Genomic DNA, 20,266 nt, shown 5'->3' with positions numbered 1-20,266 from the left:
GTGATGTCATTGCAGGCCCCTTGTGGGCTTACGCTGGCGTAATCTACAGGTGCCTTCCATGACGATGGGGCTGTGGAAATGGGACAGGTGTTAGGCAGGCCGGTCACTCCGCCACACGTAGAGACAGTATTACATCCATCTACATTACACCCACGACTGCATGAGGCTTTGGCGGATGATGTCAGAAGATGGTTGTGGTTTTTTTTTTCACCACAAATGCACATGGAGTGTGCAGCTTCCGAAATGTATGCATGTATGTAGAACTTCTTTTGCACCGTACGTAGCCAACCATGCTAGTTGACGGAAATGGGGTGAATTTCAGGTTTTAAAATCGAATAAAAATCGATTCGCCAAATTTGCACGGTCCTCCTGGTGTAATTTATCCGGCAAAATTTTTGCCTTTCGTTCGCATACGTGACCGTCGCCGAATCGTCGGCAAAAAAACTCACTACCTCGCAGATTCCCCGACACACAGGTCAATGCACCGTTAATGGTGCCGAATGGGAACCAATTTTTAATTACAACCCAATCAGGAAGAAAATGATGAGAACAGCCTTGAGAAAATTGCTTGCCACACAAACAGAACGTGCGACTGCACGGCAAATCGAGAAATTTGGCAGGATCGAATATATAATTGAAAGGAGAGAAAAAGGACCGACCCCACCAAAGAGATTTAAATTTAGAGGCACTCAGGAATTCACCAGTCCTCTCGAGACCTTAGGCAGTAATAGGAGGAAGGTGTTCTGGCAATGTTTCCCTAAAGGCCCCCCAGCGTTGAACGATTCCTGAACGTGCGCCCAAAGCCACACACAGGTATGCTTGATTGTGCGGTCTTCCTAAACCCATCAATTGCATTCCACGCGACCCTCTTGGTAACATTCGAATGGGCCACAAATTAATTATTCAATGACCACAATATTACTTTGCTGTTTGCGTCGCGACCTAGGTATGCGCGATGATAAATAAGATAGGCACTGTATAAAGTCTGTACCATCGCAGAACGCCTATGAAGGAGCTTTAAAAAAATCAATTTTAAAAAGCTCATCTTATATCAAGCACATTTGCTTAGTAATTTAGGTATGCCATAAACAAGCAGGATAGAGATTAAATGCAGAAACTGAAAATATATATTAATTTAATGGACTTAAAATGATCTGACCTCCTTCTTTGACCTTATAAGCATTTTTGTGGGTAATTAGCAGGACGATAATGACTCAGACAAACCGCAAATATATATTTTTTCTGCACCAGTCACAAAGGTTACTGGAATTGTTAAATAATCCCAAAGGCAGGCAAGCCGGCATTCCCACTTTTCTCGTGCGATTTCACAAAGACATTACGTCATGCATAATAGCCAGACGCTACGGGCTGAGGGAGACTGCCGTTCTCTCCCTACGCGCTGCGCAATTTCCACTCTGTACTGTCACGTGAAGGCGTGCCCTTGAAATGTCCTTGAAATATCATAGGCACAGTGAAGGGCGCCAAGGTGGCGAGATGTTAACTACCTCGTCCGGTATACAGAAGGTTGTGGGTTTGATCCTGACCCTGACGCTTGTATATTTGGAGTTTACATGTTCTCCCTGCGGTCGTGTGGATTATTCTCTGAGCCCTGCGGTTTTTCCCTCCAGATTTAGATACATGCGTTTAGAGGTTTTAGCTGCTATAAATTAACACGCGATAAGCCACTTCGTTGAGCTATTATCTGTGGCCATAAAGCTCAGGGGGGGGGGGGGGGGTTTATCTGGTAAAATAACAATAGTTAAAAAAAATAAACTTAAACCCGACATGATGAGCATCTCGCAGTGAAGGTGCTGCAGCAGCAGAATTGACTGTGGGATACTGATAAAGGCTTGTAGAAATGTCCCAGTCCAGGGGGGACTGACAAACAATTAAAGGAGAGCCTTCAACGGGATGCGGCACACAGGGAGAAGTCTCTCTGTATAATGAAACACTCCACACGATGAGACCTGTCAGTGCGCAAAGGAAATGCTCTTGGCAACACGAGATGAGAACACGCACGTGCAATTGTATGAAAATTTAAAGCAAAGACCCGTGACATCATTGCACGGGTGTGCCACTGTGTTCTCGCGTAAAAGCCCAAATGCAAAAAATCGGAGAAAGAAAAAAAATCCACATCTTGTGCAATATTAACAAACGCCCCCTTTGTCTCATCTGCTAGCCGCCAGCTCCCCATGGGCGAAAGAAATATTGTATGGTAATTGCTCCAACGTGGGCAGACGTACGGATACTTCAGTCAAATTTGCACCACGCGTGGGCCAGCCTCGTGATGATTCAGCCAAGGCGCGTAGGCAAAGATGAAAAAGGTGCTCGCTCGCAGAGGAGCGTGCAATTCGGCGTGTCGCCAGCAGCCTTCCTCAGCGAGCACTGCATTCTCCTCCGCCGTTGGTTAAATATCACCACGGTGGAATCGGCGCAGGTGCAGCCGAGGAGCTCCGACGTTGCGTTGCGTGAGCGTTCGCGTGAAGCAATCGAGGACACACAGCGAGGGAAAAAAGTATGTGATCCCCTGCTGATTCTGTACATTTGTCCACTGCCAAAGAAATGATCAGTCTATAATTTTAATGGTAGGTTTATTTGAACAGTGAGAGACAGAATAACAACAACAAAATCCAGAAAAAACGCATGTCAATAATGTTATAAATTGATTTGCATTTTAATGAGGGAAATAAGTATTTGACCCCCTATCAATCAGAAATATTTCTGGCTCCCAGGTGTCCTTTATACAGGTAACGAGCTGAGATTAGGAGCACACTCTTAAAGGGAGTGCTCCTAATCTCAGTTTTTTACCTGTATAAAAGACACCTGTCCACAGAAGCAATCAATCAATCAGATTCCAAACTATCCACCATGGCCAAGACCAAAGAGCTCTCCAAGGATGTTAGGGACAAGATTGTAGACCTACCCCTAGGCTGGAATGGGCTACAAGACCATTGCCAAACAGCTTGGTGAAAAGGTGACAACAGTTGGTGCGATTATTCGCAAATGGAAGAAACACAAAAGAACTGTCAATCTCCCTCGGCCTGGGGCTCCATGCAAGATCTCACCTCGTGGAGTTGCAATGATCATGAGGAATCAGCCCAGAACTACACGGGAGGATCTTGTTAATGATCTCAAGGCAGCTGGGACCATAGTCACCAAGAAAACAATTGGTAACATACAGCGCCCGCAAGGTCCCCCTGCTCAAGAAAGCACATATACATGCCCGTCTGAAGTTTGCCAATGAACATCTGAATGATTCAGAAGACAACTGGGTGAAAGTGTTGTGGTCAGATGAGACCAAAATGGAGCTCTTTGGCATCAACTCAACTCGCCGTGTTTGGAGGAGGAGGAATGCTGCCTATGACCCCAAGAACACCGTCCCCACCGTCAAAACATGGAGGTGGAAACATTATGCTTTGGGGGTGTTTTTCTGCTAAGGGGACAGGACAACTTCAACGCATCAAAGGGACGATGGACAGGGCCATGTACCGTCAAATCTTGGGTGAGAACCTCCTTCCCTCAGCCAGGGCATTGAAAATGGGTCGTAGATGGGTATTCCAGCATGACAATGACCCAAAACACACGGCCAAGGCAACAAAGGAGTGGCTCAAGAAGAAGCACATTAAAGTCCTGCAGTGGCCTAGCCAGTCTCCAGACCTCAATCCGATAGAAAATCTGTGGAGGGAGCTGAAGGTTCGAGTTGCCAAACGTCAGCCTCGAAACCTTAATGACTTGGAGAAGATCTGCAAAGAGGAGTGGGACAAAATCCCTCCTGAGATGTGTGCAAACCTGGTGGCCAACTACAAGAAACGTCTGACCTTTGTGATTGCCAACAAGGGTTTTGCCACCAAGTACTAAGTCATGTTTTGCAGAGGGGTCATATACTTATTGCACTTATTAAAATGCAAATCAATAAATAACATTTTTGACATGCGTTTTTCCGGATTTTGTTGTTGTTATTCTGTCTCTCACTGTTCAAATAAACCTACCATCAAAATTATAGACTGATTATTTCTTTGTCAGTGGGCAAACGTACAAAATCAGCAGGGGATCAAATACTTTTTTCCCTCACTGTACGCCGAGGGCCCGAGACGGCCGGCCAACGACCATCGCAAGGTTTTAACATCTGAGACGAAATTCGCCGTGGAGTTAAAGAGTTCCTTCCATACACGCACGCGCGGTTCAATAACGAACGTTTCCATAAAAATCCAAACCGAGCGTCAAAGGATTTGGAGGAGGAAAAAAACATACCCTTGATGATGCTGGGAGCTGGCACTTGTTCCTAGGTCTGAAGCACGGGTGGTCGGTACTACGCTAGACTGCTCGCTTGTTGCATAAGTGTTTACGAATCCGGAGAGAATGGGGTCATGAGCAAATCATTTTTTTTTTGTGGAGGGGGAAAAGATAGGACCTCAAATTGTTACAATTGAGCCTTTCTCATCTGGGGAATGTCGCACGTAAGGTCAATGCATTACTTTCCAGGGAAGATGCATGCTCCCATATCATAAATGTGCGACCCTTCCATCAGTGCACTTCTGAATGCAAGTCACCACCACACCTTTCGGTCATGGGGCTTCTTTGACCATACTTCACCATGTGTTGTGGCCGGAACGTCGTTAGGATTTTATTTTATTATGTTTTATTTTTATTATTTTATTTCCATTCTACGTGACTTTACCGAAAGAACCAAGAAGAAGGTTCACCATGGTGGTCAGTCCGAAGTTTGTGAAGGAGTAGAGGCCCAAGATCGGTCCAGATATCGCTTGCCACTGATGTCAGCCCTTGGCTAGGAATAAAACCCAAATGCAGCAAACATCAACAACAAAAAAACCTGTCATTTTAACCTAATCAAACGCACAAACATTAACCTGAAATTATCGACCTGCAAACAAATGCACATACTACTATCATAGCAGATGCGGGACTTGTTTATAGCGGGTGCTGCCGCGGTGCCAAGGTTGGCACACCAGAGTTGCACTGCAGAGGTCGCCGGTTCGGTCTCCTGCCTCTGTGCCGCCAGCAGTGTAAATAAATGGGTACCTCACGGTCGATGGGAAGGTTACGTGTGCTGGGGTAAAGTGTGGGTACTCATACCCCTTTCAAGATGTCTGGGCAGTGTGAAAGATTCGGCCAAAATACCCTCTGGAGGTGGGCCCTCTGGAGCTTCCCGTAGTGCACCTTTACCACTTGGGGCTGACCTCTGTGCCACTTAATGCGATGCCACGATTCAGGAGCACTGGCCAACGCGTGAACAGAGGACAGGTGTGCACGAGCGAATTCGCGAGAGCTGGGCGCGCGCGATGTAGGCAAGTAGTCGTCGTGATGAATGTCGTTTTATTGGCCCGCGCCCCGACGCTTGGTATTTTTCCCTGCGTGGCGGGCGCGCGGCCGTATAACATGCTCCGCTGCAAAAAACTGCTGCAGGTGCGTGATCGACGACCTGCAGCGGCGAACCACGCGCACGCCGCGTACAGCCACCGCCACAGAGAGAGTTGAGTTGCCTTCATCGAAACGGCGAATGCCGATGTGTTCACACAGCCCCTGTGTCCGTCCGCTGTTGGACGAGGACCTCCCCATGCCGTGTGGGACGCTCGGGGGTTACTTGGCAACAATTCGCCAAAATTGACCTGCGTGGGTTTGGTGAAGGCACGGGAGCCATCACCGTGAAAACGGAGGACACTACAACGACAAATGTTTCTGCACTGCCCTATAACCGCCCACTAAACTGTCCCACGAGCCCTATGACAACGAGATTGTGTGTGGTAACCACTTATACAAGAACTATCCAGGCTTAAGCCTGCTTAGCTTCCGGGGATCTGATGTGATCGGCGCATACTGTGTGGTTTGGTATCCTGTTGATACATGGAGAACGATAATTCGATGTCTAAGCCAAGCACGGTTGGGGTTTAAAATATGCTTCTTTTTTGTTGTAAATCACATGGTCAGCAAGGCATTTGTTTCACAGAGAGGGCAAACGAAGGTCATATTTGTTGTCAGTTTTAATGTTTTTGTAATATCATGTTTATTCGATTACAAATTAATTCACCAGGACCAGCCAATGTGTATCCAGTGCTCTATCAAGTACTTCCCATGCAGGCATCAACCATCACTAAACTAAACTTTAAACAACTTTTTGTATCTTACCAGGTAAGGTTCACCGAGCGATATAGCTTTTTTTCACAAGCGACCTAGCCACAAATGATAGCTCAACGAAGTGGCTTATCATTTGTAAATATATATCAGCCAAATACTCTAAAAGCGTGTTCCTAAATGTGGAGGGGAAAATTCGGATGACGCGGAGAAAAATCCACGCGACCACAGGGAGAGAGACACACGCAAACTCCACATGTACAGCAGGCATCAGTCAGGGTCAGGATCGAACCCACAGTGCCTCCTGCATACCAGCTGAGGGAGTTAACATCCCGCCACTGTGGTATTCCCAGTCGTACGATGCCACAGTGCCACAGTTGGACATGAACTGATCTCAGTATTCTATCTGTGTGATGGGGTGTTCTCTGTAAGATGTTTGCTCTCCTTTGGCTACCATTCCGTTGACCAACCTGATCCATCGCCCATCGTCACCCACTCTTTCCAGCGATCCGTTTAGCCCGAGCATTACTTACTCTTCTTCAGCCAATACGACGTATCTGGTTTGTGCATGTAGAATGAAAACTCAATGCCACCCTTTTTATTTCAAATTATTCTTCTCGTTATGCTTCTCTTATTGCGAATTGCGTTACGCGTAGAGAACTGTGGGACCGACATGCACTCGCGCTGACAACGCTGATAAATCGTTGAGCTGACGCACACGTGGCCAAGATTACAAGTCTGCATTTGCCGAATGGCAGGTTCTTTTATACTGATCTTTTTTTTTACAATCGGTCTGTTGGTGTGATGAAATAACTTTCGGTATTTATACCTTCATTTCTCATTTTGTAATGTGACATTAACTGGCTTTTGTACAAGATAAAAAACAAAGCACACGTGTTACAAAACAAACAATAATCCCTTAAACGTGGATGCGAAGTGCACGTTTCGTTTCACTGTGCGGCTTCGTTTTTTTATATATCAAATAAAGGGAAACCAAATGCTACTGGTATTGATTTAAATAAATAAATGGTACATAAATACTCAAGTCAAGTGGAATAAAGGAAGTTGTCAAAACCCGGTTGCGAATAAAATTATTAAGAAACACATTTGCCAGCGACGCAAAGTGCCCCTAGCCGGTCTACATTTGGGCGCAGTGCAAAATGAGTCGATATGGCCCCAGGTATATTATTATTATTATTATGTACAAAAAGAACGCGAGTGGCACAAAATAAAACACAGCTTTCAAAACACCCTGAAACTTGAATGCACGGCTGTTTGCGCATGCACTTCGCACGCGCACGCACGCGAGCGAGCATTGGAAAAGGTATTGGAAAAACACACGCGCTTCACATTACTCATATTGCAAACAATATTCATTTCACACGAACACAATTTGGCTTTTGTTGTTTTATAAACTAACAAGTGCGGGCGCGTTTTCCCGCGCGCAGGATAAGAGGCACATAACGTTGCTCATAGCCCCGTATTCAGATATAAAAACCCAAAGAGAAACGTTGTAACTGGCGTCTGTTTTCGTATGCAGTAACGACGTCTCTTGACAGTTTCACCAGACGCCCAACAGACCAAAAAGTAGGTTGAAGCAGAATTGCGTCTTCAAATTATCATGCAAATAAGCTTGACACACAGCTACTAGAAGAGAGGGGCTGTTCACCAAATCTACTAAGTTTAAATATTGACCAAAACAACAACAAGAAAAAACAGCTTATCAAGCGAACACAAGAAGCTGTCACCAAACATCTCTGCTGGGGCTCTCTAAAACTCATTACTTGGCGATCAGCTTATCGGAACAACAACATTGCCGGCTCTGTGTTATCTCTGAAATAATAACAACCGCTCTGATAAAAATAAATAAAAAAATCTGCTTTTTTTTTCCCCAAGCGCACAAAGGGCTGACCACTACTTGGCAATGTTCCCACAGCCCTGGACGGTGCAAAGCAGCTGGGCATTACGAGCTCTTCTGAGATCCTAAAGATAGTAATCCTTTCTCCGTGCCCAAGAGAACTTTCACTTTAAGCCACACAATCAGATATTGCCACTTGTTACGCACAACATATCTCAAAGACCTCTATTATGGACATCTCATAGAGTTGATGAAAATGCCCGTGCTTCAAAGGGGAAAAGAAGAGCAACCGAAAAGGGCAATTCGGCAAAACCTTTCATCACACGGACACATTCGCACTCACAAGTTCGTCGCGAGATGCGGTTGGTATTTAGACGATATACGAATCCACACATACTAGATCAATCAGCCCGTGTGAAGATGCTGGGTGGATTAATACATCGCACGATCGTGATTGGTGGCGGCAACTTGGGGAGAAATTAATCCAGCAGTAGATTGACCATATCAGCTGCTGCTGCTGCTGAATCCAATTGTACTGGGGTTTACGAGACCTGACACCGGAGTCGAGAGACAGTGCCAGGCGATGCCAGATTTCCAGAAGTCCTTTAAACTCACCGTGGAAGTAATGACAGGTGCAAAAAATGAATGGCAGCGCTCAAGTATTAGCTCCGGCACAAATTGCAATTTAAATTCATAATGGAAGCATTGTACCGATTCCGCAGCCTCTCTGAATAATAAAATGTCTTAGTCTAAATTACGCGAACCATTTGCGACAGCCATTCGGGTTAACAGAAATGTTTAAATAAATAGAAGTCAACGGAGGGAACGTGGATTTCCCCAGTAATTGCCGCTGTAAATACTCATCATCATCATGAGCTGCAGCAGCAACAGTAATGATTTACCCACTACTGGATGAAGACCTCCACCCCACCCCGCCCCCCCCCAAAGGTTAGTTGTAAATACTAATATATAAATATTAACCGCAGTGATTTCAAATTCCAAAGCTAGACTTGCAGTCTGAAATGTTCGGTTTTGACACAAATCCATAAGAAATGAGAAATAAAACGAGGAAGCAATTTTGCCGAGAAGGCATCTGCGTGCACGTGGGCTCCCTCCTGAGAGACGCGAGCAAAGCAGCCAGACATCGAGGGCATCACCCCTCGCCCAAGCCTGCCACATTTCTGGGTCTCAACTCTGGCCCGTCAGTAGAGAGCCGAGGTCAAAGGGCACACCCGTACCTGGCAAAAAATTGCGGGCTGCTCTCAAACCCCCGCCCCGCACACGCACACGCCCACCCCTCCACCCACAAACCCACAGCCCCACAGCAGATTTTCACGCAAAATTAGCTCACCCCTGCAATCTAGCATGCAATCTAATTCCAGGGGCCAACCGAGCGAACCTGAATCAATAGTTTTTTTCCAATTGTTGGGTCGTGCGCACAACACCCCATTCATAAAACTGCACATGCAGGCCACGGACGGGCAAGCTGCGGCTCAGAGACTGAGTGCTGGACGATCTGTAGCTTTGTCTGGCTGGTGTATCACTGGGCAGAGGGGGCGGTGTAGCCACCAGTGGGAGACAGGCCTCCTCTAGATGGTGTTTCGCCTAACTCTGCCATGCTGACCAAATGCCTTGTAAGAGGTGGGAGGAACCACTCTTTGACCCGCCGCACAAAACCTGCCGATCGCCTAAGTATTGCGAACCCATTTTATATTGCGGGGGGGGGGGGTTAAGAAACTTTCACCGTTGTATCCACTGCCACGCCAGGAGATTGAATCCAACCGGCGCCCCGTGGCTTGCGAATCCAAAGTGCTAACCATTCAATGTGCTAACCATTACACAGCGGAGGCATCCCTTGTACCGCGAGGCTGCTTCTCATTTGATCAGGTTTTTTGGTACAGGCGTTGGTTGGCGTGCGGGACTTCAAGCCGTGATCTCTTGGCACAATGGTTCACATCCTGCGGGCTCCTGGGTCACGCTTCCTGAGCACCTGGCACATGTGCCTTCCGCACCCGACGCCATCTCCAATTTTGTAGCCGCATAACCAAAGATTAACAACGTGGCTCTCGGTTCCGGTGGCTAAAGCCGAGTCACAGGGCGATTCAAGTCGTCGAGAATACCCAATTAGGCGCACAAAGTGTTTTGTCGCCTTTGATTTTTTTTTATGCGCTGACCGGACAATGTTTGGCGTTTAAAATTTTCGAACGTGGAAATGCAAAGTTAGCCAAGTGCAACTGTATGAGGAGAAAAATAATACTTATCATCATCAGCCATGGTCAATCCACTGCTGGATGAAGGCCTCCCCCAAGGCACCGACACCCCCACGATCACGCGATGTGACAATCCACCTCGCACCTGCACACGAGCAAATCTCATCGCTCCATCCCCTCAATGCACGTCCACTCGGAAGCATTCCATTCCTTGGTTGCCACTCCATCACCATTTTGACCATTATCCATCGACCCTACGAGACATCTCCTGCAAAAAGCCCACGTACTTTTCTTAACAGTTTGATTGATGTCTTTAACACACGCATGTTCTCTAATCCACGTGTTCATCTTTCCTTCTCTCAATGTAATTCCAAGGATGCGATAAAAAAATTACATAGTTGTCAAACTTCTGCCTTTTGATATAACACTGCTTGATGAAGACCTTCCCACACCTTGTTGATTATAGAGGTTGTCTTACCAATTTTTCGGGTTGGTCAATCGAGGCCAGTGAAGAGGGAACCCAGGACCGGTTCAGATATCACTCACCGCTGATGTTAACCATCGCGGGGAATTGAACTCGGGTCGCCAGGTTCATAGGGCAGTTTGCTAAATGACTGCGCTATACACACACCCAAAAATAACCCGAAAACCAAAAAACCCATTAAACTCAGTCCGCCCATCCTGAAACTATGGTTGAAGACTGATAAGCCAAGTTAATTGGGTTCCTTGTGATGCATTAAGAGAGCAGACCCCTTTCAGACATTGACTGAAATACCATTACCAAGGTGTCCACTAATAGAGCAATCCAAATGGGCCAGCGTTCTGGACAAACATCCGCGTGCGGCTGTGCAGTCTGGTCACGTACGCAACGCAAACGCACAGCGGGGCAGAACCAACCGGGAGGACAGCGCAGACAACCCTGTAGCCTGAATTCCATCACACGATCGCCAAAGGGTCAGCAGACCAAGAGGTAGTCCACATAGCCAAGACAACAAAAAAAACCCAGGTGCAGCTCGCCACCTAATTTCACCCTGCCCCGTTCCTTAAAGCCATCCAGCTGTGCCGCGACAAGGGCATAATCTGCTGTCTCTGTTTATAAATCTCATCGCCCTGCACAATAGACGGCCGGTCCGGGGGCAGTGTGAACGTTTCCAGCAGAACGGGAAGGAACAGCGCGGGCGGTGGGCCGGCTTCACGGGTGATATGGGGACATGAAATGAGACCGGTAGGTAGGGTGAAGCGGCAGAGTGATATGAGATGAGGTTATCAGAATCAGTTGGCTTTACGTTGAAGGAATATTTATTTCAATGACCCAGGACTGTGTTTGTCTGACGTGCCGCCCCTTTTGTAAAAGCAGGGTTGACACGTTTCTCATCCAACATTGGATTATAAATTAAACACCCACCGCAACTGGTGGAGAGCTCAACGGTATAACTAAATAATTAAGCATTTGATACAACTTTGTACAGTAATACTCTTTGGTTTTTTCGGTAAAGTCACGTAGATAAAATACAATTTAAATAATAGAAAACTAAATCAAATCAAGACGTTTCGGAGGCAACACAAGCTTCCGTCTTGTGTTGCCTCCGAAACGTCGTCATTTGATTTAGTATTTTATCTACGTGACTTTACCGAAAAAACCAAAGAGGATGAATCCTTGCAGTCAGGAAAGCTTCAAATCTAGAATTTGTACAGTAATACTGAAATTTACATTGACGTGTGTTTCCAATTCAATGTGAACAATATTTTTGAAGACAATTTAATTAAATCTCTGCACAGCTTGCAATTAAACATGCTGGCGGTTAATTTTTTCACAAGACAGATGCAATTAAAATAATTTTATGGGCAAAGCACGTCGCACCCCTGTGTGCAATGTAAACATTCCAAAACAAAGCCTAACTTATAAAAAAAGAGCCCTTTATCACACCCATACAAGATTACACCCAAAAAAACTGCAAATGTAAACAAGACGTCGCCCATTTACTTGTCAAGCGATGTCATAGACAAGACGGAGTGGATGGATCGAATGAGCTAAGCTCATCCGACCCGGCCCCCCAGCCACCCACCCATCCTCGCAGAAAAGCCACCGCTGCACTTTCACTGCACCACCACAGATGCCACGGCGAGCGACGCCTCGGTGCCAGGGCTAATCAGGTTGCAGCTCCGGAGATGGCTCGCAGACACGCAGACACTGACCGCCGAGTGAAAGTAGCTGACCCTCGTCCCATTAGCTGGCCAGACGTGGCAATGTCAAGGTTTGCCGGGCAACCAGGTCGGCATTCCTGGGTTCTCCCCCGGTGCTCGGGTCATTGATCCGACCCTGTACACCACAGAACTGGCCTCTGGGTTTTTTTTTTTAAGGCCACAGTTTGCCACAGCTCAAACAGAACACGCAATCTCCACAAATCGGTCCCTCAAAATTGCATTGCCGCTGGCATTTGTTCTTCAACTATTTGCAAAATATTTTTTGTCGCTCCAAATAATGAATTTGTATCAAAAAATGTATAATATTCTCTACGGCTAAAGCGCATCCTTTCATCTGTGGTCATGAATTTTGATGATCATCACTAATAATAATCACCATCGATGAGTTAAAATAAATGAATACGCACCCTGGAACTATATATTCATGATACAATAAGTGTGTATGATTTTCACACTGTGAACAAATCAGCACCCCCCCTCGTGAATCCGTGCTCTGCACACATCCTCACAGCCTTCATGCTTGATGGGCAGGTGGCAATTACTCAGAATGCGCCACTTGCTCGCCAAAATACGCAAAGGCCTAGGTACAATGGCCCCCTTTGTAGCGCGTGGCAGGCATACAGTCAAGCTCTCACGCCAAAGCCACATGTCCACGCATGAGAGCTGCATCTTACTTCATATTTGCCTTGCACTTTAGGATTGCGCCGGAGCCTGCCGCTTACCGCTGCGGAATTACGAGCGAATATTCAAGCGTAGGGACCGTTCGATGTGGCGGTGAGTGTGTGCCACGGAAGGCGGCCAGGCGATGTGGTGGGGAGAGTGTGCCATGGAAGACTGCCGGGCGATGTGACGGTCAAGGTGTGCTACTGAAGGCAGCTGGGTAATGTGGCGGGCACAGAGTGTGCCACGGAAGGCGGCCGGGCAATGTGGTGGGCAGCGTGTGGCCACAGAAGGCGGTCGGGCGATGTGGCGTGCAGCGTGTACCATGGAGGGTGGCCGGGTGATGCCCCGAGCTCACATTTGCACTATTTCTATTTGGTCGTCTGTGCTCTGCAGCCCACACGTTAAACAGCGAAAACGTCTCCCTGCTCGCAAAGGCACCGCGGTTTTTTATTTTTTACACCGCACGCACAATGTGATACACTGTATTCCGCAGTACACAGTGTAGAAAGTGTAAAAATAATTAAATCCTTTAAAAGCTTTCGAGATAAAAATCGGCGCGAGTAGCTGCAATATCCTCTTGGTAAAGGAAAGGATAAATAACCTATTTAAAGCCAGAGTTCATGACTTGCTGGGGATTCAATTTCTTCAAGTTAAAAATATGCTTGCTTAGCGAGAACAAACACACTCTGATCCACTCCAACTTGGATAAACAGGCCTGACCTTTTTTAGGCGGGTCTACTGTAGAGTTTTAAACACTCCAACTAAGGCGTTGTGAACGTCCGGGATGTGCAAAAGGCCATATTTGATTCCATTCAATAAACTCGCACATCTGTATTTCCTTAACATTGAACGCCGAATACAACGCATTCGGTGGCGAGACGACACTGAGGCCTTGCACACAGGGAGTGATCGCCTCGTACTACTACTGCTGATTCTCGAGTTAAATGCGGAACGGCCACCCCACCGCACCCATATAGGGCCAAAACTGCGGGTTTGATTTACGATCGGATGCACCAAGCGACCCCTAGTGGTGACGAATAGTAAAATCTCACACGGCGGGCAATTCCTCCCAACTCCAAGGCGAAGTAACTCTTTTCCCCCGCCCTCACCAGTAATGGATCACGCCCCGCATTGCTCATCCCTGCACAACGTTCACGTTCCCTATCTGCAATCTGGGCACATTTAAATAACTGAATAGTGATGACGACGATGTCAATGATGGATAATATGCACGCATTTTTGAGCCGCTTACCGCCTCCTCTGCAATTTTGCGCCCTTTGTATAATTTGTTGACGATGCAGAATTGCGGATTCAACAACAGGAGGTGGCACACACAGAGAGCTGAGTTCACCTTGTATCTCATCTTGGGGCAGGAATGGATGTAAAAGCCCATGTAGTAGTAGCGGAGTGCCGGCGCCTGCGTGTACAGCTGCCGCGTGAACGCCACCTCTCTGCATCAAACAAAACAAGACCACCGACAACAACAAGAGGCGTTTGGGTGAAGCAAGCGAAGTCTGCAGAGGTCTCCGCGGTCGCTTGGCCGTGCGCTACAGCGCTCCGGTTAGTTTTCGAGTTGTACCGAGTGAACAAAGACAAGACAAAGATTTCCCTCCCCTTCCTGTATAGACTTAACAGACTTTTGGGGCAAGTGCTGCTAGTGAGCATCGATAAAGGGCGACACGGTACACGAGGGGGTGGGTGGCCCAGCAGCACGCACGACTGCCTTTGTCTCCCTAGTTACGGTTCACACACGAGTACTCATTTGAATAATAATTGACACTTATAAAGCAAGCAAGTAAATAACTCACGCGATTCTAAAACCTAATATCAGCACGTAGGCTCCTGATTTAACCACGGATACAAATATTAACCTAGGGGAGGCCCGAGAACAGTTCAGATAATCGTCTTCCTGTTGGCCTCGAGCGGGAATCGAACGCAGGTTGCAGGGTCTGTCACGCAGCGAGCTCACCGGGACACGACCGCACATCGCGCTGAATGACAAGCGGTAGAAGCAGAATACACATCGGAGAGCTACACAGCACGCTAGTGTGGGGGGAGGCGGAAGGGAAATTGTTAGATGCCCAGTACTCAGGGAATTTTTTATTAACATTGATAAATAAGTATTACTTAGAACAGAGAATAGCTAAAATCATAAACATGTCCTTTTTCCAGAGAACATCTTGCAGGGAATATATATATTGTACCGGACAGATGACAGTAAATTTAATAAACCAGAGGCGTTAAGCATTTTTTATATTTCATGAAAATTTCAGTTAGCTAGCCGGCTGATGGGACAGATAAAAAAAAACATTTCACACATTTCCTCCAGAACTAATTTGTTTTCCCATTTAGAGAAACCATAACCTAATCATATGCTTAATTATTTAAATCCTATATTGACCACGGCATCTTCTCAACGAAACTCTGGGGATTGCGTCGCCAAGTGCCACCGCCTCTGATTATGCTCGGAAGGGCATATCCCGCACGCGCCAAAGCGGGCGAGCGAGCGGGCGGGCGGGCGTGCGATGGGCAGGGCGGCGTGCCTGCTATCAAGCCACCGCACAGCAGCTCTGGAATGTGGCCAAACAAAAGGACACTAAAACAACTCAAGTGTCTCCATTAGCCGGTTGGTGGCACTTGAGGGTTAATGTAAAAGCAGTGAGCGGCACAGCTGGGCCACTCCACAGCACGGGCAGAAAAGCGGCTGTGCCATCTGGTACACTACTATACGGACACCGCTCATATTTCAAGTTGTCCACGCTGCATGTGCCCTGTTTGATTACGTGATTTGAGGACGTTAACACACGTACAGACGGGTGGCTATTCAAATCCTTGCGATAGTGTTCAAAGTTAAGCAATACGCGAAATTAAAAAAGTATTTGTGCGTGCATTCAAATACTTAATCAAGTATTACATACTATCGTGGTAGACTGTGGGTTATAATGAGCAGCTTTTTGTCATTCTACTGCTGGATTAGAGCCTGCCCATGCCATTTCTAGTCGTCAGCATTGTTTGACTAAACTTCGTCACACTGCTCAGCTGGGATAGTGAAGGGTGGGGCGGGAAGCCCCAGGACTGGTTCAGATATATGACTTGCCACTGATGTTAGCCGTGAGCGGGAAATGAACTTGGGTCGGTGAGTTTATGGTTCAATGTGCTAATTACTCCACCACCGTTCCACTGTGGGTTATAACAGAGTAGAATAATTCGCCTTCTGAACCAATGTTTTCCAGGAGCATTGGCAAATAATGACAAACTCCGTACCGGTTTCAGTTGTATGAATTGCTATCAGCAGAGCTTTCAATCATGGTGTGTGAATACTCAGAAAGTCCTACAGGGGTGATATACAGGAACCCCAATATAAGTCACAGATGAAGCAGTGTTGTGTCCACGGCCTTACAGATCTCCAAAATACCTGTATGATAAATGTTGGGTTTTTCAGAGCAGAATTATAAAGACATCCCTTTGGCAGATTTTTTTTGTTTAGTCGTTAAAAACACATCGAGAATCTTAAGCAAAGGAAATGTTAAATTAAGGAACCCCTTTAATACACTGCAAGAGCCTCGTTAGTTAATTGCACTGGGGAAATCTGAAGCAAATAGATCAATCAGGGAATGACGAAATGTTACAATGTATGCGTAGGGCTACCAAACACTGTGGTGAACCGGCCTCCAGGGTATACGCATGCAATTAAATTCCAGCTTCTCATTATTGAAATCAGATGCGAACGTAATTTGATACTTCATCATTTTTTGCTGTTCACATCAATTTCACGATAATTCTGTTGTGAGCCCGCACAGTAGACTTTTAGCGCAAAAACCCATGCAAAAAAATGGCTTTTATCGCAAAAATACTAGCACCGACTATGTTCACAAAGTGTTGCAATAAATAGGCAAGGCAATCAATACTAGTCCACAGCGGAATACACTTTAGGTGTATGAATAATGCATTGTGCATTGCACCATTAAGACGCAATGATTGTGAACACTTGGCAGGCATTGCAGTCAGATAAACTAATGTGATAAAGCACCGCAAAGACGCAACAAACTCTGATACTCCACGTGAAGTGGTAGTAGGGTTAATGTATGACCTACAGTGAGGGAAAAAAGTATTTGATGCCCTGCTGATTTTGTATGTTTGCCCACTGACAAAGAAATGATCAGTCTATAATTTTAATGGTAGGTTTATCTAAACAGTGAGAGACAGAATAACAACAAAAACATCCAGAAAAACGCATGTCAAAAATGTTATAAATTGATTTGCATTTTAATGAGGGAAATAAGTATTTGACCCCTCTGCAAAACATGACTTAGTACTTGGTGGCAAAACCCTTGTTGGCAATCACAGAGGTCAGACTTTTCTTGTAGTTGGCCACCAGGTTTGCACACATCTCAGGAGGGATTTTGTCCCACTCCTCTTTGCAGATCTTCTCCAAGTCATTAAGGTTTTGAGGCTGACGTTTGGCAACTCGAACCTTCAGCTCCCTCCACAGATTTTCTATGGGATTAAGGTATGGAGCCTGGCTAGGCCACTCCAGGACCTTAATGTGCTTCTTCTTGAGCCACTCCTTTGTTGCCTTGGCCGTGTGTTTTGGGTCATTGTCATGCTGGAATCCATGACCCATTTTCAATGCCCAGGCTGAGGGAAGGAGGTTCTCACCCAAGATTTGACGGTACATGGCCCCGTCCATCGTCCCTTTGATGCGGTGAAGTTGTCCTGTCCCCTCAGCAGAAAAACACCCCCAAAGCATAATGTTTCTACCTCCATGTTTGACGGTGGGGATGGTGTTCTTGGGGTCATAGGCAGCATTCCTCCTCCTCCAAACACGGCGAGTTGAGTTGATGCCAAAGAGCTCCATTTTGGTGTAATCTGACCACAACACTTTCACCCAGTTGTCCTCTGAATCATTCAGATGTTCATTGGCAAACTTCAGACGGGCATGTATATGTGCTTTCTTGAGCAGGGGGACCTTGCGGGCGCTGCAGGATTTCAGTCCTTCACGGCGTAGTGTGTTAACAATTGTTTTCTTGGTGAATATGGTCCCAGCTGCCTTGAGATCATTGACAAGATCCTCCCGTGTAGTTCTGGGCTGATTCCTCACCGTTCTCATGATCATTGCAACTCCACGAGGTGAGATCTTGCATGGAGCCCCAGGCCGAGGGAGATTGACAGTGTTTCTTCCATTTGCGAATAATCGCACCAACTGTTGTCACCTTCTCACCAAGCTGCTTGGCAATGGTCTTGTAGCCCATTCCAACCTTGTGTAGGTCTACAATCTTGTCCCCTGACATCCTTGGAGAGCTCTTTGGTCTTGGTCATGGTGGAGAGTTTGGAATCTGATTGATTGATTGCTTCTGTGGACAGGTGCCTTTTATACAGGTAACAAGCTGAGATTATGAGCACTCCCTGTAAGAGTGTGCTTCTAATCTCAGCGTGTTACCTGTATAAAAGACACCTGGGTGCCAGAAATCTTTCTGATTGAGAGGCGGTCAAATACTTATTTCCCTCATTAAAATACAAATAAATTTTTAACATTTTTGACATGCGTTTTTCCGGATTTTTTTGTTGTTATTCTGTCTCTCACTGTTCAAATAAACTTACCATTAAAATTATAGACTGATCATTTCTTTGTCAGTGGACAAATGTATAAAATCAGCAGGGGATCAAATACTTTTTTCCCTCACTGTATGCTTACACTTACTTTCGGCCCTTTGTCAAACCACTGCTGGATGAAGGCCCCCCCATTGCCTTGTCTCGGTCATACGGGTTGCACGACCATACTTCACCACACTCTTCAATACAGCTTGGTGAAGGCGCGATGACCCAGGATCAGTTCACATTTCAATCGGCACTGATGTTAGCCGTGGCCAGGTCGCCAGATTCATAGCGCTGCACGTAAAAACCACTCTGCCACCACTCCTCAACCCATACCGAAGGCACTTATATGACTATTTGCGAAAGGCTGAGTGGACACACAACCGATGATCCACATATGTATGTGTGCTGAACTTCTTTCGCACCGTACGTACTGCGGTAGAAAGGAGGCTGTGTAACATCGGGGGTGCGGGGGCCGCGCCAGCGCACCTGAGCGCAGAGTAGATGCCCATGGAGAGGAAGGCAAAGTCGGGGTCGTAGTAGAGGTACACGGAGGACAGGCAGCGCGGGAGAATGTCCAAGACACCCACGGCGATCAGACGCCCGTCCAGCCAGTACTGCTGGTGGAACGAGCCATAGCCCACGTCAGGGCTAGCTGCCGAGTACTCGCCCTGCGCGCGCAAACACGCACACGCACACAGGAACACACATATATATCGGAGGTATACACATCAGCCCCAGAGTGGTCGATTCATCGATTCGTGTGTAGTATCTCACTCATGATACAGCAATACATGCGGTGTACGTTGTATATGATCACATCACATGCCCCTGTTGACCCTAACGAAATGTATTTATAAACCGAATCATGACTCTGAATCACAACAAAAGCTGGGGGGAAAGGGGATGGGTTGGTAAAGGCGGGTAGCACAAATGAATGAATCAGAGAAGTACAAAATAAGCCAACTATGGATTTTATTATTTACTGCCCTCTCCTCCCTAGCACATGGCCCCGCATCCCTATAACCAACCTATTTGTGAATGGTCATCATCCATGCAAATATCAATCCTATTTAGCTCTTCAGATCTGAAGATGAGGTCGGGAACATTCTGCGTCGTTTGCCCCTTGGCCACAATCGAAGGGCTCGGGGGTAAATTCTCCGTGACTGGCGTGCACAAATCACGCTGGTAAGTGAAAAGGACCTCCTGAAGACCTCCTTGAGTGGTCACCATCTCTCACAGTCATGCGGTGTAACTAAGACCCCCGTTTAAATATTTTTGGGGCAAGTGATGTCAGCGAGCAGCTATGAAGAGTGGCACGGTACACAAGGGAGTGGGTGGCCAGCACCATGCCCAACCGCCTTTGTCTCTCCAGTGGCGATGTTTACTACACACCGCACCAGGTACTTATTTGAGGCTAAGTCAACCTATGGGAGGCCTAGGACCAGTTCAGATAATCGTCACTGGTGGTGGCCGTGAGCGAGAATCTAACTCGGGCCACCAGGTTTAAAGCGCAGCGCGCTAACCGCCACAACTACCGCTCTCCACAATGCGGTGCAACAATCCACCTATCACCTGCACACGAGTTAATTTCATCACTACATCACTGCGGTGGACATACTAATGCGGGGGGGGGAGGGGGGGT

General features: G+C 46.7%; 1 protein-coding gene across 7 annotated transcripts in view; it reads right to left on the bottom strand.

Annotated features, from left to right (window-relative positions):
* The window catches only part of ATE1 (arginyltransferase 1), a 99,967-nt gene that overhangs the window by 28,946 nt on the left and 50,755 nt on the right, over nt 1–20,266 (bottom strand). For all 7 annotated transcript variants that reach the window (XM_076066304.1, XM_076066307.1, XM_076066306.1 and 4 more), the window contains 2 exons: nt 19,111–19,292; nt 14,378–14,477 (listed from right to left, as the gene is read on the bottom strand). In XM_076066304.1, the coding sequence (XP_075922419.1) occupies nt 14,378–14,477; nt 19,111–19,292 (282 nt within the window). The remainder of the gene's footprint in view (nt 1–14,377; nt 14,478–19,110; nt 19,293–20,266) is intronic.

This window comes from Petromyzon marinus, chromosome 11 (genome assembly GCF_048934315.1).
Source record: "Petromyzon marinus isolate PM22_M1 ecotype Great Lakes invasive population chromosome 11, UKy_Petmar_22M1.pri1.0, whole genome shotgun sequence".
NCBI lineage: Eukaryota > Metazoa > Chordata > Hyperoartia > Petromyzontiformes > Petromyzontidae > Petromyzon > Petromyzon marinus.
Note: the sequence above shows the minus strand (reverse complement) of the source record. Positions and strands in the feature narration are given on the sequence as shown.